Below are 25,639 nucleotides of genomic sequence, written 5' to 3'. Positions count from 1 at the left end.
TGGGTTTGTGTGACTGGCACTTGGGTAGATAACCTGGAGGTGGACACTGAGTCAAGTGAAGCATTAAGGACATTTACATTTTTTGATATTTAAAAAAATGTTCAAATAGCACATTATTGGAAAAAATAAATGTATAAAAGGAAAAACTGAAAGTTTACTGTCATAGATTGAAGAAGACCAAGGAGAAGATACAATGAAATAAATGCAACAAGCCACCCTGGATTGGATCTTGGAATGCAAAGGGCCATTTGTAGAAAAGCTGGGAAATCTAAAGTCTAGTTTAGCTACTGGTATTATGCCAATGTTAATCTCTTAGCTTTGATTTTATATATATATATATATATACACACACACACACACACATATATATGTATGTGTGTATATATATATCATGGCTGTGTAATATGTTAGCATCAGGAGGAGAAGGGTATACAGGAACTCTCTATAGTACCTTTTCAACTTTTCTATAAATTTCAAGTTACTTTAAATTAAAAAGCTTAAGAAATTTTCTTTCACACCATCATCCATTCCAATATGCCTCAGAGAGCCACTATTAATTTGGTATATGTCTTTCTGTAACTTTTCTGACTATATACAAATATGTATATTATATTGCCCACCCCTATATTTAACAAAAATGAGATCATCTGCAACTTGTTTTTTCCCCCCCATCATCAAGGTCACCACACTTAGGAAAGCCCAGAGACACCTGCTGCCCTCTCTTCATCAGCTGTGTGTTATCCCATTGTATGAGTGTACAGGGTTCTCAATATACACACAGAACACACACCAGGATACATGTTTTGCTTAGGTGTAAGCAGTGGAATACTGGTTTGCTACCAGCTATTTTTTCCAGCATTCAGAGACCAACTTTTTTACCTCATCACATGCTGAGCACCGTGGTTTGAGTAGCTCCGCATGGTGCCTGCCACAGTGAATTTTTCCATCCTGATAAAAATAGATGAGGTCGACCAGCAGCTCATTACATGTGAAGCAGACAAAGCAGGATGGGTGCCAGCACACTCCAGGGCCCGCACGGGAGGCAAACACTGCAACTTCCCCTCCGTTTATCTTCAACCCACACTGAAAACAAAAAATGTGAATGTAAAATGACTCTTTTATTTAAAACAACTTCATAATGAACCCTAAATTCATAGGAAAGCTTTTATTTTGGTCTTCTCCTGTTAGAGATTAAATGGCTCTTCAATACTGGATTACTTACGATTCTCAACTGTGCTGAACATGCCTCAGATACACTACTACACACGACTGTTCCTAAGTACGGTTTAATCGGATCCACATTAACAGCGGTTTTCCTGAGCCAGCCTCCTGCTGGATATATTTCCTACTCTGAGAACTGCCAGTTAAGATTTGAATGTCTTCATTATGTTTCTGCATTTTTCAAATACTAGTTTTGTCCTAGTACCTCCCCCCATGCCAGGATGCTATGCAAGGCCCGGTTTCACTCAATGTTTACATATGGGTGGACTGACTGCCACTGTCATACATAGCAGTGCAGCCAATATGAATTACTGTGGAATACAAAGCTAGGTTGTCTATCTTTCTGTTGTATTTTGGAGGCTGTTAGGGTGCACACCTTGTACTAACTGTCACCTATCCCAGCTAACTCTACCCACATCACCTCCACCAGCCATCACCCTAGAAAGAATTACCTGCTCACATATGGCGTGCATCACTGCTCTGGACAAAAGTTTAATCGTTCCTCTTCCAAGTGCTTCTTTCTTCCGCTGAGCACTGAACACCTGCAATTCTTTTTTCTCCTCTTCACTCAAAGATTGGCAGTACCGCACCTTCACAGAAAGCAAAACAGAATCCCACACTGGACTACACAGTTTTCTTCGCCCATTCTTTATATCCAGAGTTAAAGTTTCAGGAAATGAAACGGCAGGTTTACCTGCCCTGTCTTGCAAATCCCCAGTTTTAAAATGACACCATGCCTAAATCTTGCAGCCTCTCTAGAAAAAGGGAAAGGCAACCTGAAGAAATAGTCTTGTTTTACTTTTCTTTTTTTTTCTAAATGAGAAATTTAAATCCTTATCAGCAAGAGACACTGAAAAAAAGTAAGGCATTAATCTTTCCACAAAAGTTTAAACTTGTTAATTGTCACTTTCACTCCACATTCTACATACACTCAACTCGACTCAGGCCTGAACTACCATAAAGCATTTACCCTGGATGCAGGGGTAGGGAAAATCTCAGGAATTTGTAGGAATTTGGTGGGTGGCTGCAAACACTATAAAAACCAACCTGTGTTGGTTAAGTTTATTGCACTGATCCTCTTTTCTTAGAGAATGGAAAGCTGTATTCTCAGGCCAAATTTTAACTGATCAAAGACCCCTATTGTCTTTAAATAAGGCCTAGCCAGTGAGAAGCTGGGATTTTGAGAGGCATCTCCATGTTTATTGTATATTTTCTTTTTTTCTAATTAGCCTTCTTTCTGTTATTTTACCTCATTATCATGTGGTGGCAACTGGTACAAAAGCTGTTTAATCCGATGTTTCTCTCCAGGGCTGTTAACATAAGGAACCTTTTCCTCTGGCAAGCATGCAAAATAGAGCTGGATCTGCGTAAGTGACAAAGAATGACATCAGTACACAGAAACTGTATGTCTTAGCTGGCTCAGTCTTTAAGTTACCTTTCCCTCAATACAAGGTTTGGCCTCTTGGAGCTAATGAGAAGACCAGCTGAGCCAACTCAGCAGAACTGCAAACCTTCAGATAACTAGCATCCAGCTGCTAAATTGCTGTTCAGGAATGCAATTTGTAGTGACAATTAGGAGCATCATAAATTATACACCATAAAAAATCCACATTTACTGTTACTATTCCTCAGTCAGTTTCCAAGGGTCAGCCAAGGGATCAGCTGAGAGTCTGGGGTAAATTCTGCAGATGACTACATGGGCTATGTGACACTGTCCAATATCCAGCCACTATACAAACATTTAACTTGCTCTCTGAATCTTGTTACACATTGCAGACTCTGATCAGGTTCTTTCAAGCATCTGTATCCTTAACTTCCATGGATGCTATTTTCTAAATATCTGGAATCAATCTTTCCAAGGAAATTGGAGAGGAGCCATGTTGAACTATATTTAGTTCACTTTGAAAGGAGAACTTAATATTTGTTTTTCTATTGTCTTTAAATAAGGAACATCCCTTAATGAGTACTGCAAAGGGTACTGCAATGCTGAGAAGGAATGAAAATGATCCAAGGAAAAAAGAGATTAGGGCACATGGGACCTCTCTGCTTAGAAATCAATATCACACAAAACCTAACCATTCTGAGATGTAAGAAGGAGATTTTGTCAATGTATTGCTTCCCTAAGTGTGGTGCTACACTCTATCTTCTCCACATTGTATCAGCTCTAGAAGTTTTTCACAGTTACAGACACTTATTGAATAGCAGCTGCATGAGCACCAGCTGCTGTGCAGGGCCCTGGATGAACAAGGATTCTCTGCTCTCAAAGGAGTTCCCACCATAAAGGAAATGGAACTATAACTCAGAAGCAAACGTACACTTGTCATCTTTTATTTCAAAGGATGTTTTTGCCCTCATAATAATATCTATCACCAGTGATTTTTTTCAAAAAGTTCATCATTATAAGGATATTGGGAAAATAAAAATAGGCATACAGACGGTTATCTTTCTTAAAATAATACAAAGCACAAAATTAACTCCTTAATTTTTTTTTCCCAATTACTCTGTCTGGTGACAGACTCTTAAAAGTGAAGTTATCAAAGGTTGAATTTCTAGACAGTACCACTTCCAGTGGATTCTTATAGCTTGGCATCTCTCTTCCACAGCAAAGGCATTACTGACATCTGGCCTGGAAACTTTCCTTTTATTATCTTTTTGTTGTCACTGAAGTTTTTAAAAATGTAAATTCCTCTCACTCTCTGAAGAGTGAGTGGATTTCATCAGAAACCCACATTACAAAGGCACATAGATACAGGATGTGAGATTTCATCTATCATGAAGGCAAAAACTGCATCGCTGTGGGGTGACTGGATCCATGGGTGTAAAGAGATGGAAAACTTTCCTGGAGGAACTAAATAAGACCTTAAAAAGCAAAACTTCAAAGTCATCCAAAGAGGTGTGAGGGAATTGAGGGAAAGTGATATGTCAGTGTTACTGCAAAAACACAACAAAACAATGCTCTAAAGTCTTTAAGTCACACTGAAAAACAAAGCAGAAAATCATACTATTGGGTTCCTACCTGCTCTGGTCTGAGGCCCGGGGGCACCCAGGCATACTCCTCCAGTGCACAGCCAGAATCGTCATCTGAGGTGGAACTTCTCTGACAACCGAAAGCCAGTTTGCTCATTTTGGACTCCATCTCCAAAGGCATAATAATAAAGTTAAAAACCTGATCTCTTAGTCAAAGGACATCCAATAATGGCTCCTGTGGACAACACAAGAAAAAAAAAAACAAATTAAAAACCTGAATGCATTACTCTAGCCATCTCCAAGAGCTTTTATTGAATGCTTGTTTGCACACAGCTGGACCCAGAGAAAGTAATCAAATTTCTAGTGTCACCGCCCTCCAATGCCCAGGACTATACAATTTGGAAATAGCCCCCTGAGTAGCTCAATATCTCAAAAATGCCACCAAACCTAGTTTATTTCCAGTCACTTTTAAAAGGCACCTCTCTGCACACCAATTTATTGGGAAAAGGACTCAAGAAAATTGTTTTGTTGATTTTCTAACTTGCCTACAAATGAAATTCCTGTAAAGTCCTAGTAGTTGTAGGAAGAAGTGTGAGGAATGGGGCCACCTGTTTTGTCTGCTATTCTGCCCCATGAAAAATGGCTGCAGAGACCCCACCCCTGTCTCAGTTCCCCCATGTTTCCTAAGCAGTTTTCCCACTGAGACAGTGCTGCCTGCTGGGAGTGGGTCCCCTGGGCCAAACTGCTTAGCTTTCAGGCTTCTAATCATGACACTAAACTTAGTTTACACACTAAATAGAAATAGCACAGTTAAATCCTTATATAGCACATTAAATCCTCAAGCTTTTACTAAGGGCTAAAGTCAGCCAGACATTCATCAATGAGTTCCTTCAACAAACAGTAATTGGATACAGCATTAGGCTAAAATAAATTCCAGATTGGTGACTATTAATGTTTAATTGCATTATAAGCCAGCATTTATTAAAGAGTTATGCAGCACCTACTATGTGTGAAATGCCATCAGCCCACTATTGGGCAAAGTAAGATGTTAAATCCTTTGTAAAGCCACCCCAGATGAAGGGCAGTAAAGGTGTCAGGACCATATTCCCTGCCCCAGGACCATGCATTGTCTTTATTAAGTGTGTTTTAATTCTTAAGAATCGTGCTTCACTCAAGGACCTAAGAAAAAAGAAATGTCAGACCTTTTAGAACCAGATAGTTCTTTTTATACCTGCCTCCTCCCCACAAAAATGATGTAAAAAAAGAAAATTATAATTAGTGCAACCCAATCATTTTAGAGAAAAGGGTCAAGAAGTGACCTGCCCAAAGTCACCCAGCTAAAGACCTGAATCAGACTTCCAAAAGTTTTTCTGCCTTACTAAATATTCTCATTTGCTTCAATGTGGAAAAGGCAATGGAAAACTAAATAATTTCAGCCCAAGACAAGGTCATTTTTCAGCAGCTTGATGCAACCCAGTTAATATCAGAGAACGTTACTACAAACACCTGATTGTAGAAAGTGTCGCTTTCTTTTTATAAATCAAAAAACATTAAAAAATTAAAATTTTAATAGTTCACAAACAGAAGTCTAACCCTGAAATCTCATGGCTACAATCTTTATTAGCAGTAGGAGCAATGCCACCCAGTAGGTATTATTCGAACAGATAAATTTAACTTTCATTCACCCTGAACAAAAATTAAAGAAGACCTCATTTCCTACACTATCACTGGGAGGGAGGTAACCCTTTGCACAGGTGCATTCATTCCCATCCTGACTTAGGAAAGGCTTTCTAAGCATAGGTGTGCTCCCCAGCTCCTCAATAAAAAAGGATGTGCTTATCAAAGTCAGAAATGTCTTGGATCTAAGTCTTTTTTCTTTGCTTTAAAAAAAGCAACCCCACATCCTGTCAAAGAAAGGGAACTAGAGGTTAAGAATTTCATTAGTAACTCAAAAACCCCTACCAGGAGAACCAGTGCCTTCGATGCAATTTGACCTGAATTGTCAATGAAATATGAGCACTTGTCCCTTGCCAAATCTGGCTGGGGAGGAGACACCACATTATGTATTCTGCAGTCTTACAAAGGACATAAATATTAAATAGAACCTAAAAATTAAATATCATTATATTATAAAATAAGAGCAAACATCACAAATTATGACAAACCATGGATTTTTCCAAGCTAGCACAAAGATACAGATTGCTACAGAGATGAATTACTTTTACAGCTGTACTCCTTGATGAGCCTTTTGTGAAAAAATGTAGAGTAAATTACTATCCTAATCAAGGTAAATCAATGTTAGCACTAAGTGCCACCCACCATCCTCCTCCCCTCTCAATCACCTGGACGTGCTGGCCATATCTCAAACCTATAACTCATGTTCATCCGAGCCTTTTAACAAACTACCCTGAGCATGGATTCACTAACAATATGAAGAATACAACCTTAGGAACATAAGTGACAAAATGATTTTTATCATAAACATGACTTTTGGTTTTATTTGGTAGCACTCTGATTTATTTAATCTAATTTATTTAATCCTTTGTGCATAGCCAGGTACTATTACTGTTATAGTAGTTAATAACCTATCAAGCAACCCAGAGTAGGTAGTATCTCACTTAACAAATAAGGAAACAGTCTCAGAGTGATCTGCCTCAGGGTAAATTGTCCAAGTTCAGAAAGTGAACAAGCAGTTGTGTTTGGACCCGTTTGCTGTAATCCCTGAGATCATGACCCACTATGGCCCCACACTGCCTCGGAGGGACAGGAGCTGATCAGGCCAAGTTACTTTCTTGGTGAACTAGTCATGACAACTACATAGCAGACACACAAAATGATCCAACTGGAAAGGAGACATCTATTCACCCATAGAAAGTGAAGGAAAGCTCAGTCAAAATGATAGAAATTCAACAGCATATTCTTTCTCTCATGTGTGGAAGCCAGAGAGGGGGAAAAAGAATAAAAGAAAGAAAGGTGGGAGAGCTCATGAAAATCAAAGGGAGATCAACTGAGTAAAGGGGTGGGAGATGGATACTGGGAATAGTATGGGCCAAATTATATTGTAACATTGCTTGCATGCACAAATAAATAACAACAAATCCCACCATTATGTAAAATTGTAATACACCAATAAAAATATGTAAAAAAGGGGCTGGGTTGTAGCTCAGTGGTAGAACATTTGCCTAGCATGTGTGAGGCACTGGGTTTGATTCTCAGCACCACATAAAAATAAATGAATAAAGGTCCATCAATGTCTAAAACAAATTTAAAAATTAAAAAAATATATATGTAAAAAAATCCAACAGCTTCATGAGCTATTGGTTCAGAATTTATTCACTGGAGGAAGTCTTTTTATTTTTCTTTGATATCAGAGGATAATTACTTAAAATGACCAAACTACATTTGTTAGCATGTCTTGAGAGCTGAACAAAAAACAAACATTAAAAACAAGTTCTAACACAGGAGACAGAAGACACCCTGGCTCATCAGAAGTAATATCTAGAAACAGCCTCATTACTATAAAAAAATGGAAATAAATGAAATAAATAGTAACAATATGCTGAGAGCCATAGCCAAGTAAGAATGACACATGACAATTTCCTTGTCAGCCTACCCAATGTTGCTTAGAGGGAGGACTCTCCATTGTGGAAATGGGCTTGCCTTGGACCCAGGTCATTTGCAGTGACATTGCATGAATGTTTGAGAGTTTTGATTTGAAAGGTGATCTTGCTCAGGGATTAGGGCGGATCCGGGTTTAGGGTGGACCCTGCTGGGAATAGGGCGTATCCTGCTGCCTCAGGCGCCCGCTCTTTGAGTTTCCATTGAGTTCTCCGGGGTTCTGAGAGTATTTGGGACGCAGAGCCCGGTGGAGGAAAAATTTTCCCAGAACGTGCGTGTAGAGTGCCGGTGAGAGTTCAGGAATAAAGAATTGCTGTTTGAATTTACAAGGCAGTGTGGTGGCCCGGTTATTTTGTGCCCAGTCAGACTGCGGCAACAATAAACAAACATCATTCATGATGCAAAAAATAATAAGAAGAAGAAGTTCTAAACTGGGCAGCATGACACACGCCTGTAATCCCAGCTACCTGGGAGGCCAACATAGGAGGATTGCAAATTCGAGGCCAGCCTCAGTAATTTAGCAAGATCCTGTCTGGAGGGAAAAAAAAGAAAAAAGGTGGAGGGAGGAAGCTGTGGGTATGGCTCAGTGGTAGAGCATCCCTGGGTTCAATTTCCAGTACCACAAAACAGACAAAAGGAAAAAAAAAAAAAAAAAAAGACATAGTATGACCTCTACTTGGGTGGTTGTGGTAAAAGACACTACAATTACCACTAGCTTCACCTGGATTTTCTTATTTTTAAAGATTATCTGTACTCTTTTAAAAGACTGCCAATAGACCCAGAAAGTTTATTCTTAATCAACTATTGAATATTACTGACTCATAGCTGCATTGGCTCATACAGTGACAGCAGCTGGCTGGTCAGAGAATGGCTCCTGTGCTTGTAAAAATGTTAAAATAGAAATGATAAAAATGTGGTCTCACAAATGTCACAAACACCCCTTGTTTAGGCAGTCGCATTACTATGTGGTATTTACTTTGACACCACAAAAGGAAGAGGGGAGTCCACTTCACACGTGCTTCAGTCTTCACCCAGGGTCTTCCCAGTGGTATCTAAACATGTTTGTATTTGGGCTGCTAAAAAACATCTTTTAGGTCAAGCATATGAGGTCATGGTAAAATCAGATCTAACAAAAAAGTGTCTTTAATTTTATTTTCAAGTGTTGTTTTTTAAGGATGATCATAAGAAATAGGAGCAGAAATCAGGTTTTACAAAATTGTCTGAGTTGTACTGGAAATGAAACCACTCAGTCCTGGTATCATGTTATAGAGTAAAACATTTGTTCATTGCGCCTTTGTTTTCTTGCTCAGAACACTTTTAGATGGACAATGATGGCCCTATCCTCTGTCCTGCATGTTGCTATTTTTGTAACTTTTAATTTTGTTGTAATTTCAAACTTCAGAAAAGTAACAAGACTCAATTGTTCACACTTTGCTCTACCTGCTTGATCATCATTTCTCTCTCTCACTCACAGACCCCCCCCCCTTTTTTAAAGAGAAGCAAAAAACTTTAATGGCTAATAACACCATCAAGGGTGGCATTGAGGGCAGAGAGAACAGGTCTTTGAATTTAATTCAGGCAGGTTAGGAGTTCTTTGCAGACACCATTTTGAAAATTAAATGTCAACATAAGGGAGGATGCTTTTTTCTTAGGAAGACAAGAATTATTATGGAGGGTATTCCATCCAAGGATGCCACAGAAACTGAAGAGTTCCATTTTTTCCTTTGCCCTTTCTCTCCCCTCTTCCTTGAGAACAGTGAAACAGCTACTTCTTACCATTTAAAAGGAATCAAACACTTGCAGATGTATAACTTCTCAATCATCATATAATTGTCAAGAGAACATCTGCCCCAAGAGGCAAGAGCTATGCTCAGGGAATGGAATCTGGTGCTCCCAGCACTCAGTAAACCCCAGCTCTGAAGTATTTCATACCTTTCACAAGTTACCCAACATCTTAGGACCTGCCTCTTTAAAAAAAAAAAAAAAATCACAATTATGGGCTGGGGATATAGCTCAGTTGGTAGAGTGCTTGCCTCACATGCACAAGGCCATGGGTTCAATCCCCAGCACGACAAAACAAACAAACAAACAAAAACCCCACAACTATAAGCCCGGCACAGTAGTTCATGTAACCCCAGCGACTTGGGAGGCTGAGACAGGAGGACTGCGAGTTCAAAGCCAGCATCAGCAAAAAGTGAGGCACTAAGTATCAGTGAGACCCTGTCTCTAAATAAAATACAAAATAGGGCTGGGGATGTGGCTCAGTGGGTGAGTGTCCGAGTCCAATCTCCAGTACCAAAAAAACCCCCATAATTACCTTCCTTCAACTTAGTATGCAAAAGAATTATATGAAAATAAAGAATTAGAGTCACTATGCAGTGTACCAACTGGCATTATTACTTTCATTGACTAGACAGGTTTTTTTGAAGCCAACAGTGACATTTGGAATAGGAAAAACATGTTAGTAACAAATGAAGACTGCATGTTGACACCTGGGCTTCATCTTTTTTGAGTTTAGAAGGCTCTAGCCTCTTAAAGGGCACATAATTTGGCCAAATTATTGACCATCATTTCCAGCTGTCTTGAAGGCAGTTTCTTACCAGTCCTTATAAAACATTCAGACACCACACACGTAGTGCTTGCACAGAGTGTGTATAAAAGTCCACAGCAGAGCAAGGTCTATCCAGTAGTCTTAGGTTGAACAACTGTAAGCACCTCATTTCTGTTTAGTTATGAGGGGGCACTTGATCCTCAAATTAAGAGTATGGTCCCGCGCACCCCACACAATGATATAATAGCAGGTTCCTCATGAAATTCACTTTCTAGATTTCTTCACTAAAGTCATTCATTCATCCTTGTATTTAAATGTCACTATTGATGGTTCCTGGGGAAAGCAACTGACATATATTCCACTGGGGTGGGGGGCCTTAAAGAAAATGTAGCCACAGTGATAAGAATATTTCCAAATTCCATTTTTTATTTTCTTGCTTTCTTTGGTGGTGGTATATGTGTAAATAATTTGTGATTTAGCATTTTGCTGATCACCTGCTTTCATTGTGAGAACAATGGAAAGAGTGCTGGCTTCAGGATTCAAGACACCAGAGTTTTATTTTAGTCCAGCCATCCAGCTGGGTGTGACCTGGGAACCTGGTCCTCACCTGGAACATGAGGGCAGTTTAGGGATGCTTCATAATGAGGAGCTGATGTTCAGAACAGCCCAATCCCTGACTAATAACCCCGTGATGATTGATAAACTTTCTGTAGGTTTTTCTCCCTGCTTTCATGTTTGATTTCTGTTACTTTGGCCTTTTAACTAGGCTTTCCCTTTTCCAATAACCTCTGAACCCTTTTTTAGTTTGTCATTTTCAATATTCTGTAAAGAAACTAATCTTTGAGAAAGTGTGTCTCAAAGTACTTAGTGAACACACTGTGGATGAGGGCATAACCATTTCTCCTATAAACACAAAAGTCACTGGTCAAGTGAGATATCACTTGGTTTGAGATGTTATTCAAACTAAAAAAGCAGCTTTATTACTTTGGCATGCTATTTTGGTTATCTGGGGATCACTGTATTTCCTACTGGTCTGTATGCTGCATCCACAATAGCTAAGGTTTATTATTTTGACTAACCTTGACATAACACATAAATGAGTACTTTTTTCCTCCAGAAAGCTTAGTAAGAAGCACAATATTTGGAGGTCCAGAGGCAGTGAAGAGTGAACACAATCACTACAAATATATTCTTCCAAAGCAGCAGCAATAAATGGCAATGGTATCTGAGTCAGATTTTCAGAAATTACATAGTCAGACTTTGGACTTGATGGTATATGAGTGAAAGATATTTCTAGCCTTAAAGAAGATTAACATGGTAAGAAAAGGATCTTGGGAGAGGCCAAAGCCTCTCTAAGGAAGCTTAAACATGTTGACTTTGGGAGGGAAAGTAAAAAGAACTAATAGAAAAGGGGGAAATTGAGTCAATATAATTTTGAGTAATAGAAGACTTGAAAGATGATGTACTTATTGGTACTATGGTACTACAGTGATATCCCTGTAGGGTATATTATATGGTGTACCTATAAATTCCACAGGGCAACTGGGAAGCTGAAGGAGGATTTGAGGGAATTTGGGAGAGTAAGTTCAATCAGATACATATTGAGGTTATAACTGTATATCAGTTGTGGTATGGTTCCTATTATTTATTCATCACTTTCTTGGACCAAGTCACCAAATTAAATCAAAATCATGCAACTGTTATTCAGTAATTTTCAGTGCTGGTCATGGAATATGAAGTCTAAGGTCTAACTTCCAGTATTTTTCCCAGAGACATTTCTCTCTAGTGCCTATGTGAAAACTATCATGATATTATAAGGTCTTTATAAAAAAAAGTCTTTCTTGTGTGAACATACCCAAGTAAATCAGAAATCCTTTGGTCACTAAAAACCAGAACAGATACTGATTTGTGAAGTCAGTTGGGCTAACATTCCCTAGGTGTCCCCTGCTGTTAAGTGCCATCCTGTGAGCCACAAGCAGTTTTAAGAACTCCTTTGTTAAAACTGCTTGTTAACAAGGCCTTCCCGCATAGAAGATGTAGATCACAGGTTCTCCATTCAAAAACTACTAGTTCTTTCAGGTTAAATAGGTAGGTGAATCAAATTTAACTAGAGACAAATTTGGCAGTACAAACATATAACACCTCCATTATATAAAGTTCCTTGTTTGTGATGTCCTTAACTTAAAATTAAATAAATCCAGAACTATGGAAACTATTGCAATTAAGATCTGAATTGCATAGTAAAAGGACACTGCACTGTAATTTCCTTAAAGTTTTCACACACCCTAAGTACACTCCATGACTTATTGTGTGCTAGAGATGAAATTCATTGCCAACAGAACCCAACTCTATTTCAGTTATATTGAAAAATAAAAGCACAATGAAGTTATCTATCAGAAAAGATTGCTTCTGAAACATTCCTTAATTAAAAGTGCTTCATACCAGCAAATAACCTTTTGGTATTTTCTGCATTTTCCAGGTAAATCTCCACCCAGCTTGCACATTTTCCGACAGCTGAGTGGGCTGTCATGTACCACCCAGTTGCCAAAACACTATCCATTTTTCCAAGAGGAAATGTGGAACTCAAAGCATTCTAATTTCATGCACAATACATTCCACGACAGTAAGGCAGACTGCTTAACAAAAGGAGGAAACATGATGACAAAGCAGGGTCCTTTGCCAAGCGACGATTTTTGGGTCAGGTTATTTGGCTGTAAACTGGTACATAAAGACAGGATCCAAAATGCATCTGCTGCAGCATGAGGCCTACCACTCCAGGCACTGTCCTAACGAGCTCATTATTTTCCATAATGGGGGGGGGGTGTGCAGATATTTTCTCAAAACTGTGTTCCCGTCAGTCTCCTATTGATTTTTTTTTTTTTTTTTTGAATTTCTATTTCCAACGGCAGCCAGACTTGACTCCAATGTACACACAGACTCGGGTTTCACCCCGTCACCTGTTGGCTCCTGAACAACACTCCTCTTTGTGAAACTCACAGCACTCATTTGAAACAAGTTTCCAGAGAAAACACTTCAATAAAGTGTTTGAGAAGTCACAAGACTCTAGTTGTAAAAACAAATTCCACACACAGCCTGGTTTATACAGACACAGATTAACGTGAAAACCGGAGCCTTTTAAAAGCCTTTAAAACGGACCCGAGGAGAGCACGAGGGAAGGGATGTCACCCTTCTTCGCGGAAAATTCGGCGGGCCAATTCTTAAGAGCTGCGAGTGCGGGCTGTCGGGGACTCCCTGGGGTCAACCCACCCAAGCAACAAGAAAAGGGACACACCTAAAAGAAGGCGTCCCAGTCCCCTGCGCCTCAAGACCTGGCACGCCGCGCGGCAGCGGCGGCTCAGGCCGCGAGGGGGCGCCCAGGGCCGTGAGTCGGACCGGGTTCCCTGCCTTCGACCGTGTTGCCGATCGTGGGTAGCCCGAGGTCGAAGTAGAGCCCCGGCGGCAGGGAGCGAACCCCTTGAAGTCGCCGACGCGAAGCCCCCAGAACAGCCCCAAGGTTCCCGAGGATAGAATAGTTGCTCCGAACTCTCGATTCCCACCTCCAGCAGAAAGTACCTCTCAGCGCAGCATCGCCACCTCTGCGGAAGAGCCCTAGTTCCGCAGCCTGCTACGGCACCGAGTGGCTGCGGGGCCCCACGACTACCCCCCAGCTTCCGCAGAGAAGCCCCCTCCCTGCAGGCGCGAGCCGATGCGCACCTCCCAGCCCTCCGGCGTTCAGCCCCTGCCGCCTGTTGCCATCAAGCCCCACACCTAGACAGCGGCTCCCCACCTGCAGTCTCGGGCAGCCGAGCCGAGCACGGCCTGCAGCCCTCGTCGCGGCCCACGAACCTGCCAAGCCCCGCGGCGCGCACTCGCCACCGCTCACTGCTCTGCGGCTAGCTGCCCGGCGCGGTTAGCTCCCGGAGGAAAAAAGGTTTGGATGTCCCCCACGTCACCCTGGCCCACCCATTTCCGGAAGAGACCCTAGCAGAGCAGAGACTGAGAAGCAAGGTAACCAGCGTAGGGTCCCCACTAAGTCGTTGCCGGCCGCACCCCTGGGGTCGTGGTGCAGAGCTGGCCCCGCCTGGCAGACGAGGGGTCGCTCCCGCCCGGCCGTGACGCACTTTCCACCCCCACTCCCGGCCTGTCCTGATCGACCACCTTTCGATGCACCGCAGTGATTCTCACCCAGGACAGCTCCCTAACCAGCCGTGGGGGTCCCGGCAAAAGATCCTTCAGCTCCGTGACAACCCTCTGTCCCCACTGGCTTTGCAGTCTCTGCTCCCTTGTGTTTGAGTTGCTTCGTCCAGGCCACCGCACCCCCCACGCCCCAGCTCTGGGATCCTCCACCACCGAGAGAAAAAACCGTCTCCACTCAGCGACAGGAGCCCGCCTGGGGCCCGCGAGCTTCAGAAGTAACCAGAGCCCGCAGTGAAAAAAAAAAAAAAAAGTAACCATTTCGCTTCCTGCAGATCCCACCCTCAGCGGAGCGCCACAGTCTGGCCGCCTTGCTCGCGATCCTAGACCGGCTGGGCTCTGAGCTCCCGACCGCAGGAGGCGCCTGCCCTGCCAGATCTCCACGCTGCCCGCTTTCCAGGAACTGTCACTGCTGACCATGCCCCTGGCAGGTGTCCACGAGGTCCCGCGCGCTATTCCTCGAAAAGTTACCCATCCACTTGGCCAGCTTCACGGCTTGAGCACCTACCTCCATCCGCCTGCTCCATTCCCCAGAGCCTTAGTGATGGGAGCCTTTGCGATTCAGATACCCCAGGAAGCTTATGTAAACTTCCCCCTCCCGCAGGTGTACACAAGGCCACTATGGCGAGAGAATATGCAAGGCTACCACTCTGCCCATAACAATGTCAGCTCCGCGCTACCCATAACAATGTCAGCAAATGGCACATTTAACCAAGTTCTCACTAGGAAGGGCTCATTAACATATGAATTCTCTCCTTAAGACTTCCTTGCATTTAGGAGTGATTCCTGTTGCTTAGAGCAGGAGATTTATTTTTATCAGTAAATAACAGCAAAAGAGAAGGCGTTAGGTCAAGCAATGTACTTAAGTGCTAGCAAGAGTTACAAACAAGTTGGGTGAATATCCTTAAAACATAAGAAAATGCCCCATACTTAAGGCTAATCTTGCTTCTAAGCTATTTATAGGTACACTAAATGGAACTTCAGTTGTCTACAGAAAGGATTTTAAAAAAAGCAAAATCAGGACTGCCAAGCAAGCCCAGAAAGAAATTATAGATTAATAACAGCAGCAGAGGTCTGAGTCTCTTCCAAACTACAAATTTTAGTTTTAACAATTGCCACCTTATCTCCAGGTGATAACATGCCAAGAGAAGGAGGAGGTAAAGCACATTATTTAAGAGCTGCACCAGTTTCTAGTAGGCTAGTAAATAAAAAGCAACTTCAAAATAGTCACCGTTCCTTTGTGGTCTTCTGTTTGTTTTTGGTTTGGTTTCTTGAAATAGGGTCTCAATAAATTGCTTAGGCTAGCCTCAAACTTTCCATCCTCCTGCCTAAGTCTCCAAGATAGGTGGGATTACAGGCGTGCACAAACTTTTTCTTTTTTCTTTTCTTTCTTTCTTTCTTTCTTTTTTTTTTTTTTGTTTTGTTTAAATCCTGTATCATCAGAATTCCTTGGGAGTAATTTGCAACATATATATTTCTATAGTATACAATGAACAATAGCCTATTCTAACGTGATTTTAAAATATACAGGTTGGGGCTGGGGCTGGGGCTCAGCAGTAGCACACTTGTCTGGCATGTGTGAGGCACTGGGTTAAATTCTCAGCACCATGTATAAATAAATAAAGGTCTATCAACAACTAAAAAAATTTTTAAAAATACACAGTTGCCATAAATAAATCAGCCAAGTAAACAATTCTGTTATCTAATTCTGTTATCTCTGCTGCAAAACAAAGCAGCTGAGCAGAAGTGGATTTGTGTGTGTGTGTGTGTGTGTTACTTTTTTAAAGTGGCAGGGTCCAAAATTTGGGGTTTTGCTGTTAGATTAGTTTGGACACACTGACTCAGACAACACAATTTGTAATTCAAATAAATCAGCTAAATGGATTCAGTTTTCAAGAAGATTCTCCAAACATTCTAACATAGAACTCCTCTGGCTTAAGGGCACGGGGATTTGTGGGAAGACTTCAAAGGTTACCACTTTCCCCTGTGGATCTGTGAAATTAATCATGAATACCTGGGTCAGATTTCCTTTTCCCTACTTTATTCTGTTTGGGCTTCCACAGGAATGACTTTAACTCACAGTATCTGTAGAATAAATGTGCAATGATTTATTGATTAAACCAGGCCCTAAATTATCATTTCATTCAGATACAGGGAGTATCTATCTGTAGGTGAATGCATCCAGCCAGGCTGACCCTTTTTGAAATAGTTCAGAAGGAGAGGTTCCCATTAGTTGAGGCCACAAAATTAGAGGGTACGTTTCCTCCGAGACAGTTATTTTCAACAGGTACTGTCAACTTTATTGTCTATTGCGTTTTTACTGATAAAGCAGTTTGGAGACAGTTAAAAGCTTCCTACTAACTCTCAATTTGAATGAAACAGAATTTGGTCTGGTCTGAAAGGCACTGCTATTGTCAAGAGTAAATTATGCAGAATATGGAGCAAGGCCCTCCAACCAGCATCCTTTTGTTTCAGCAAGGTGAATATTCATTGCTTAAAGAGCACACTTGAGTCGGGTAAGAAAGAAACCCCAGAAATTCTCAGGGTTTAGTTTCCTCTATTCTGATCTGCTATACTGTCACCTCCACAGAAAGTCCTTGTCCAGTCCTCTAACCCAAAATACCACCCCTCCCTTCATTTGCAATGTACATCTTCTTAGCATTTGTCATTGCCTGGAGTCACATGTCTATCTGTTCATTGGTTTGTTGTTTTCTTCCTTGAGAGTTGGGGATCTTTTGGGATTTGCTACTATATTCTAATCATTCCGACACACAGCAAGAGATGCAACAAACATGAGTTAAATGAATGAATGATTCTCACACATCATTCTTTCTAGGTACTCTCAGGTATACCATATCTTTACAAATATCTCCGTTTCTAATGTAAAGCCATGCTAAACTACATTGTCTTAATAGGGAAGATTATAATAGAAAACCAAAAACATGCCAGGGAGCAGAGAAATAAATAGGTAGTATTCTGTTTGTCAAATGCCTGTCAGCTATATTTTAGGTCTGGTAGAAAAGAATAACCCAGTGTCTCTCACATGCATGGCAACCGCTCTACCACTGAGATCCAACCCCAGCCCTCCAGTGACTTTCACATAGTGACCTTAAGGTCTTTTCTGTCTTCGTTTCTTCCTTTGTAAAACAGACCTCCTTCTTAGTTTTAAGGCTAAAACTCTTGGTCTTGGTCTCAGATATTTGAAAGGATTTATAACCAAATGTCATTAATCTAGGATGATGACATTAGAAGCCTTTAGGTTTCTTAACAGAAAAGAGAGATCAAGGGCTCCAATATTCATTATGACATCTCACTGAATTCAATTTGAGAGGCAGTTGACAATAACATTAAGTATGGCTTCAGTTTTGATCTGCATTGGGGACATTATTTAGGATAGCAGTTAGTTTGTGTTGACAAGATACAGATAGGTAACTAAAAGAAACATAAAATGATGCAATTGTAGAATTAAAAACAATTCTTGGGAATCCTTCGGGAACTGAGATCTGGAGGGATCATTTTAATAATTCTTCATGTTTGTCCCCCAAATTAGTTATCACTACAAGTTTGTGCAACATGTCTTACTTTCTGGTCAATTTTAAACATTTCTATTGTAGCTCAGATCGGACAGTATACCCTGGTGGGTCACTGAACATTTGTAAATTTTAGTTACCATTAGTTGAGTCCTTAGCCTCTCCAGGGAAAGGCCCCAAGGCGGATATCAAGCTCTTCCTAGAGCCAACAGGCATTATGGAGCTTTATAATAGGTTGCAGTTTTCCTAGGTCTCCAATTACTTTCTTTCCCCTTTGATTATATTTAAAGCAATGTGATTAGAGAGCACTGGTTCTTTAACATTTTCTACACCCAATCCCTTTAGAGTTACTCCTCCAGTCCTCTCCCCTCCCCCACCTCCTTTGTGAATGAGGTAAATACTCCCTTCAAAGTACCCTGATGCTTGGGGTTTGGAGTTAGGAGACTAAATGCCTATTCTCTGTCAATTACTAGGTCTGACATTGGGGTAAATCACTTCTCTAAGGTGTCAGTTTTTTGTTGTTGTTGCTTTTCCACCTCTTAAAATACTGGAGTTTCAGTTAGACAGTGTTCAGAACTTTTGAGGAGGGAACACAATCCATTTTCAACTCAAATAGGACAGAAAGGGACCCTGCTCTGGTTGAAGTCCTGGATTAGTTTCCTTCCAGAGCTCCTCCATCCTAGCCTAGGCCATTCTTCCAAAGCAGCCAGGCCCCTCCATTTCAAGATGCACGTTCCCAGAAGCTCTGCTAGAACTTTCTGAGTGTTTAAAAGCGAGACAACCCGGATACTAGATAGGTGTTTACTACCCAAGTTAGGTGGGAGGATACAGGATCTGGACTAGCCCTGACTCTTGTTCAGGGTTGGAACTACAGTAAAAACCCACCCCTCACTCCCAACTATCAACTATGTGATTTCCCACATCCCAGGGAATACTGCTTTTAGAGAAGTTCTGATCTTAGTTTCCACAACCTTCTCAACTCCTATAGATTGGGGTATGATACATTCTTAAACTTCACTACTGAAAAACTGCCAAAATGTTAAGAGATTCAGAGTAGATCTTCCAAAAAATCAGTGTTAGAGCTATACTATGGAAAGATATCCAAAATACAGTGAGTGGCTACCCCCCAAATACATTATGATTGCATTGTTATAACTAATAATTTATAAGATAGTATATGCAAAGTCCAATTATTCAGAGAATGTGTGTATGTGTGTGTGTGTGTGTGTGTGTGTAATATATCAAAGTATTAATACGGTTTCCAGGGGAGGGCAGGTTATGGGAAACGATCATTTTATTTTATTATCCTGTGTGTATGTGTGTGGTATTGGCAATTGAACCCAGGGGTGCTCTATCACTGAGCCATATTCCTAGCTTTTTTTATTTGCTGAGGCTGGTCTCAAACTTGAGATTCTCCTGCCTTGGCCTCCTACGTGGCTAGGATTAGAGGCATGTGCCACCACACCTGGCTGAAAACTATCATTTAAAAATCATTTATAAAATAAGACAGTGAGGATCAAGGAAGAGTGAGGGTGGGGTGACATTTGAACTGCATCTTCAAAGATTACAAGTAGTTGATGGGGGGTAATTAAGAGAGTGGGGCTGAATTAGGGAATAGGGCCTAGGCCAGGTTGAACCAATCAAAGTCTGAGGGCAAAAGAGCTGAAGCAGGGGCTGGGGATGTGGCTCAAGTGGTAGCACGCTCGCCTGGCATGCGTGCGGCCCGGGTTCGATCCTCAGCACCACATACAAACAAAGATGTTGTGTCCGCTGAAAACTAAAAAATAAATATTAAAAAAAATTCTCTCTCTCTCTCTCTCTCTTTAAAATAAATAAATAAATAAATAAAATAAAATTAAATTAAAAAAAAAAAGAGCTGAAGCAAAGGAGGGAGAGGCCGGAGACTGTGCCCAAAGATAGGCAGGCCCATGCTGTGGAAGCGATCATAAGGATACCAAGTTCTCCCAGGGGTAGTGGGGAGCCACAGAAGCTAAAGCAGAGAAAAGTTGCATGATCACAGATATTCCCTAATTAGAGGGAGGGTAAAGAGAACAATGCCAGGAGAGCAGATAGGAAGAGTCTGGAAACTGCCCCAGGAGTCAAGGGCAGAGAAGACAAGACAGTGTTTCTGAGAGAGTAACTACTGGGGGGGGGGGGGGACTGACCTCGGGCTGCCCCGTGTATATTGTGGGAATGGGGAGGTGAGAGGGACAGATGGGCCCTGACATTTCTAAATGAATCCACATTCCCACGGTCTCTCCTTGAGAGACCACCAAAAGCTCAGTCCTGAGGTGAGCTTTAACTTGGAACTGCAAGTATTTTTCAGTGCCCATGGAGACAAACTTAAGGTAACCCAAAGGATTTACATTCCTGAACTCAAACTTTATCTTCCCATTGATTCTCACTTTTAAAATATAATCTTTACATACTCCAGAGTTAGAGTTCAGAGTTGAAAGAAATGAGCACATGACTTTCAAGTTGAAATATAATCTCTGCAGAAGAACTACCTAACGCCTAAAGCAAAGGTCAAAACAATGTTGAAAGTGGGGTTGGCAATCTAGCAGCTGGTGTTTAATACAAAACACCTAAATAATAGACATTGCTCCATCTTGAAACTCAAAATTATAGAATGTTTGCTGCTTTACTTCATGAACTACCTGTTCAAATCTATTTTGCTCACCACCATTTAAATTCTCCACTGGCTAAGATGAGTAGTTCCCACAAGGGAAAATCTAGGCATGCCAGCTTTTAACACTGTTAACTGTGTGCTATAACTAACCAAGGTGCTTTAAGAGAGGTGTCAGCAAAGAATTATTTCAAGCAGCCCGAAAACTCTTGCCAAAATAAAAAAGGTCAGCAAAACTTTCCATAACATTTCATTATCTTATCTGAGATCCCAAAACCCTTTCCGCAACTGTAGGGATTTAAAGGAGGTGATTTTGTAGTGGAGACTGGCTTACAAGCTTTAATTAGATTGAGCAGGGGCCAGGATATGGAATTCAAATTGTTCGGCTGGTCTTGAATCACACATAGTTGTAGATAAGTAACTGTCTCTGGATCTAAGTTACTTTGACTATTTCCTTTCTCCCTTAGGTTTGGAGCTGTAATCTCTTCAACACTGAATTTGCATTAAATTATAGAGGGATTAAGGGCATAGGCATAGTGTCTGTTGTGTTTAGTGATATTCCTAAGTACTTATACCCTGGATGCTTTGCCTGGTACAGAGTAGATTCTTACTAAATATTTGTTGAGTGGTGAATGACTGTTTTGCTCATATTTGATCTTCCATGGATGCTGACTTGGGAATACATACTAAGTATTCTTACTTATGTCTTATTCATCATTCATTGATTTTGTAATTTTCTTTAATTTGGATTGTTTTAAAGTAAGGGCTTGGGTGTAGCTCAGTGATAGAGCACCCGTGGATTCAATACCCTGTACTGGGGGGAAAAAAAGTTCAGATTTCTAAATCAAACACTTCACCCACCTCCAAACCAATATTGTCCTTTGACTCTATGGTCGTCTGCTTATGGTACTACCAGTTCTGGTGTAATATCTTACTCATCTGAAATCTGCTCATCACAGAGGCCTCCTTTGCTCTGGATACTCTTTTTCTTGCCTATACTCATTCAGTCACTTAACCAAGTCCCTGCATTTTTAAAATTGTCTTTAATTCCAGCTTCTCAGGAAGCTGAGGCAGGAGGATCACTTGAGTTTGAAGCCACATGGCAACATGGGGAGACCTGATCTTAGAGGGGAAAAAAAAAAAGAAAGAAACAAAGCCTCTATTGACCCCTCCTCCCCACCCGGTGAATGCTGCTAGCTGTGCTCTATTCTGGGACATTATACTAGTCGAACTCATTTATTCAAGTCCTTCCATTTCTATATTTGTTCTCCTGAACTTGATACCATGAGTCTGACCACATCATTCGATGCTGGGAGCCATTAGCCAAGTAGGTATGACAATTTCCTTGCCAGCGTACCCCATGTTGCTGACATGTTGCAGCGACATTGAATGTAGGTGACCTTGCTCAAGGACCAAGGCAGATTAGGGTGTTCCCGGTTTTAAGATAATCGTGTTTAGGGCGTTCCCAGTTTAGGTTCCAGGTTTAAGGTTTAAGATTATTCCTGCTGGGAATAGGGCGTATCCTGCTGCCTGAGTTCCCCTTGAGTTCTCACGGGATTCAGACAGTATATTTTGGAGATAGAAGCCCAGTGGAGGTGGATTTGGGCAGAGAACGTGGATTCGGGCAGAGAACGTGGATTTGGGCAGAGAACGTGGATTTCCCCAGAACGTGATTGTAGACGGCTGGTGTGAGTTCGGGAATAAAGAGTTGCTGTTTGAATCTACAAGCTGTATGGTGGCTCGTGATTGTGTGCCCAGCCAGACTGTGGCAATTCTCTTACTTTACAACCCCTTCTTTCAAGTGTTTGCAGCACCTCCATATGACAAAATTAAGGTTCTTTGCAAAGAAGCCCCTACGTTCCATCTCCATCACCTGTTATAACTCACTTTCGGCTCTACAACTGGTAGCTTGCATCTATATCATGCTGTCTCATGACCCTTTGTCTATAGTCTTGTCATTTCCTTTACTTGAGGACATTCAGTCACTCACTCTTATTAGCCTAACTAATTCTTCAATATGTAATTAATGATAGGCATGGAAATGCTCCCAAGGCCCCATTAGACCAAGGGCTCCTTGGCTGTATTCCTACTGCTCCAGGCCTCTCCATCCGTCCCAGTGTTACTGTGTCATTCAGGCCAACCCCTCCACCAAAATGATTGCTTTTTTGAAAAATATTTTTATTACTTGTTAATGGATATTTATTTACTTATTTATTTATATGTGGTGCTGAGAATTGAACCCAGTGCCTCACACATGCTAGGCAGGTACTGTACCACTGAGCCACAACTCCAGCCCTGATTGCTTATTTTTTCTCTCAGAAATTCTCTTTACTGGAATGATCAGATTCTTTCCCTTATATGTGGATTCCTGCAGAATAACCCAGAGGCTCAACTTTCCCACTCAGCATCTTCACCAGTAAGGATGGAATAAAGCCATGGCTTGAGTTAGTATTAACAGAATATATATATATATGTGTATATCATTCATTTTTTAATATTTTTTGGTATTGGGGATTGAACCCCCAGGGGCGCTTAACTACTGAGCCATATTCCAAACCTTTTTTATTTGTTCAAGTTCAAGTTGCTGAGACTGGCCTTGAATTTATAATCCTCCTGCCTCAATTTCCTAAGCTGCTGGGATTAAAGGCATGTGCCACCATGCCTAGCTGAGATATATTTTTGAGAAACAGAATTTCTTGTATTTCAATGTTCTTCAAAGAGCAGTCCCAAGTGCTCCCATTCTCCCTTGGCCAATCCCATCCCAATTAGTTCACTATACAATTATTTTCAGTGAAAACCATTATGTTGAGTGGCTAGATTAACACAGACCACAGAAAATATGCTACCAGCCCCCTTGAATAGTCAGTTCATAATTTTGGGTCCATTCATCTTGTTTCTATCTAGACTAGAAGCTATATTGATAACAGTATCTGTCCCTCTCTGTTATTTCATGGTGTTGAGCACAATAAAGACCTTCTAGAGGAGACTGGTTAATAGGGTTAATTTAGGTGAGGTTCAGAAGCCAGGACCACAGGGGTGACTCTTCTCCAGTTGGCTGCATGAGTCCCACACCCTCAAGGAGCATGTTAATTTGATCCCCTATGCAAAACTGTCTGTTTTCAATCTAGACCTGTAAGACACAGCCAGGCCATTAGCAGCCGGTTGTTGATCACACAGAAAGATAATTTTCAAGACACAAAAATAAAATGTAAAGCAATAGAGGATAACATCAGCCTTAGAGCCTTTTAAATAGTGGAACTGGAAGTTAGGCTGGTCAGAAACCAAATGCAATTCTGAGGACATGGGTTGAAGTGGCCTGTGTAGAAAGGGAAGGAGTATAAGAATGGGGATAGGGACTGGAATTGAATCCAGGACTCTGGTTATGCTAGGCAAGCACTCTTCCAGTGTGCCCTACAAAAAAAGAATTTTGAAAGGAAAAGTTGGGTGTGCTTTCTTTAAAGATGTCCAAACAAAAGAAACTGATTCTTGGGAATGCAAGTGGGATCTGAATGGATCAGGAGCATCATTAACACCCACTAGGGGAAGGGAGTCTGAGTACCTTCCTTTCAGTAAAATTTTAGTGGCTTCTGGACAGTCATGGAATCAGGATAGGATCTAGAGTCAAGTACATTTTAGAATTGTGAGTTTGACATGATGTGATGTCACTACTTTATCTTTGGTGATATATTGAGTAGGAACACCATGGTGCAGAATGAACCTCTCATTCTGATAGTGCCCGTGGCTTCTGGAGTTACTGTATACTAGGCATTGTGCTAAATCCTGCACATATCTACTAAAGAATCCTTATAACTACAGAAGGTGAATCTTATTTTTCCAATTTTACAAATGGGAAAAACAAGGTATATTGTTCAAAGTGTTCAGCTAAATAGTTGAGAAGTCTGGACTCAAGTCCAGATCTAACATCAAAGCCTATACTCTTGAGCTATATCATCATCATCATCATCATCATCATCACCACCCGGGCCTCACACTCCATAGGCAAGCACTCTACCACTGACCTACATTCCTTGTCCTTTTTAAAATTTTAATTTCTAGACAGTCTCTCACTATGTTTTCCAGGCTGGCCTTAAACTTTGTGATCCTCCTGCCTCAGACTCCCAAATAGCTGGGATTGTAGGTGTGGGCCACCATACCTGATACCAAGCACATATTATTTATTTTAAAGCAGAATTTTTTGTAAACAGCTAAATAAAATGCTTTGCTTTCCTTCACTTTTCCTTTAACAGCATCACCAGAACGTGGGAAGAGTAATTCTAAAAATTTTAATACCATGTTATTCTAGCCAGAAGTGAAGCAGTAATTGTCCATCTCACTGAGAGCAGCTCCTTGATAATATATTGACTTTGCTGGCCTGAAGAACTAAAAATGTCTGCAGCTCAAAGGCAAAAATATAGAGGAGACCTGTACCACCCACCCCGCCTCCACCCCCACCAACCCTGGAGATCCTCAAATGACACTCTGAGCTTTTTGAAGCAGTTCATTGTACTATTTTAATCTCAACAGATACGAAATCATTTTATTGTCCAAAGACAACAAAACTGGCCTGTATTTGAGATCTTTATATAAACAGCGGCTCTGTTGCCCATTAGTCATGACCAGTATCAGTATGTGCTAAGCTCTTATTAGAATAAGGATATCACTCTCAGATGCATTCATAGTCCACCTGCACCTCTTCAATTCAAAGATAGCTTATGCTGAACAAGGGACAGGCCAGGGGAATGGTTCAATTTATAGTTTGTGTGTAACCCATTCTATTGAATTCACCTCACATGACATCCTGAAGGCAAACAGCGCTGAAGTAACATAGTCATTAATAAACTTGTCAGGCAAAAATTGATTACAGCTCAATTTACAGGACCATAACAACTTTTTTTTTTTTTTTTTTTAACTAAAGTCCTTCAAATCAGTTGA

At 41.1% G+C, this 25,639-nt stretch overlaps 1 protein-coding gene across 5 annotated transcripts in view; it reads right to left on the bottom strand.

Moving 5' to 3' along the window:
- The window catches only part of Prickle1 (prickle planar cell polarity protein 1), a 106,263-nt gene that overhangs the window by 7,517 nt on the left and 73,107 nt on the right, over nucleotides 1–25,639 (bottom strand). Inside the window, exons 1-5 of one of the 5 annotated variants that reach the window (XM_071609956.1) lie at nucleotides 15,060–15,083; nucleotides 4,238–4,423; nucleotides 2,471–2,584; nucleotides 1,674–1,811; nucleotides 880–1,083 (exon numbers count right to left, since the gene is read on the bottom strand). In XM_071609956.1, the coding sequence (XP_071466057.1) occupies nucleotides 880–1,083; nucleotides 1,674–1,811; nucleotides 2,471–2,584; nucleotides 4,238–4,369 (588 nt within the window). In that variant the 5' untranslated portion in view covers nucleotides 4,370–4,423; nucleotides 15,060–15,083. Of the gene's footprint in view, nucleotides 1–879; nucleotides 1,084–1,673; nucleotides 1,812–2,470; nucleotides 2,585–4,237; nucleotides 4,424–14,144; nucleotides 14,298–14,542; nucleotides 14,734–14,809; nucleotides 14,878–15,059; nucleotides 15,084–25,639 lie in introns of those variants that run through there. The other 4 variants (XM_071609953.1, XM_027934204.2, XM_071609954.1 and 1 more) reach the window with 4 other exon arrangements.

Source organism: Marmota flaviventris, chromosome 3 (assembly GCF_047511675.1).
Source record: "Marmota flaviventris isolate mMarFla1 chromosome 3, mMarFla1.hap1, whole genome shotgun sequence".
Taxonomy (NCBI): Eukaryota; Metazoa; Chordata; class Mammalia; order Rodentia; family Sciuridae; genus Marmota; species Marmota flaviventris.
Note: the sequence above shows the minus strand (reverse complement) of the source record. Positions and strands in the feature narration are given on the sequence as shown.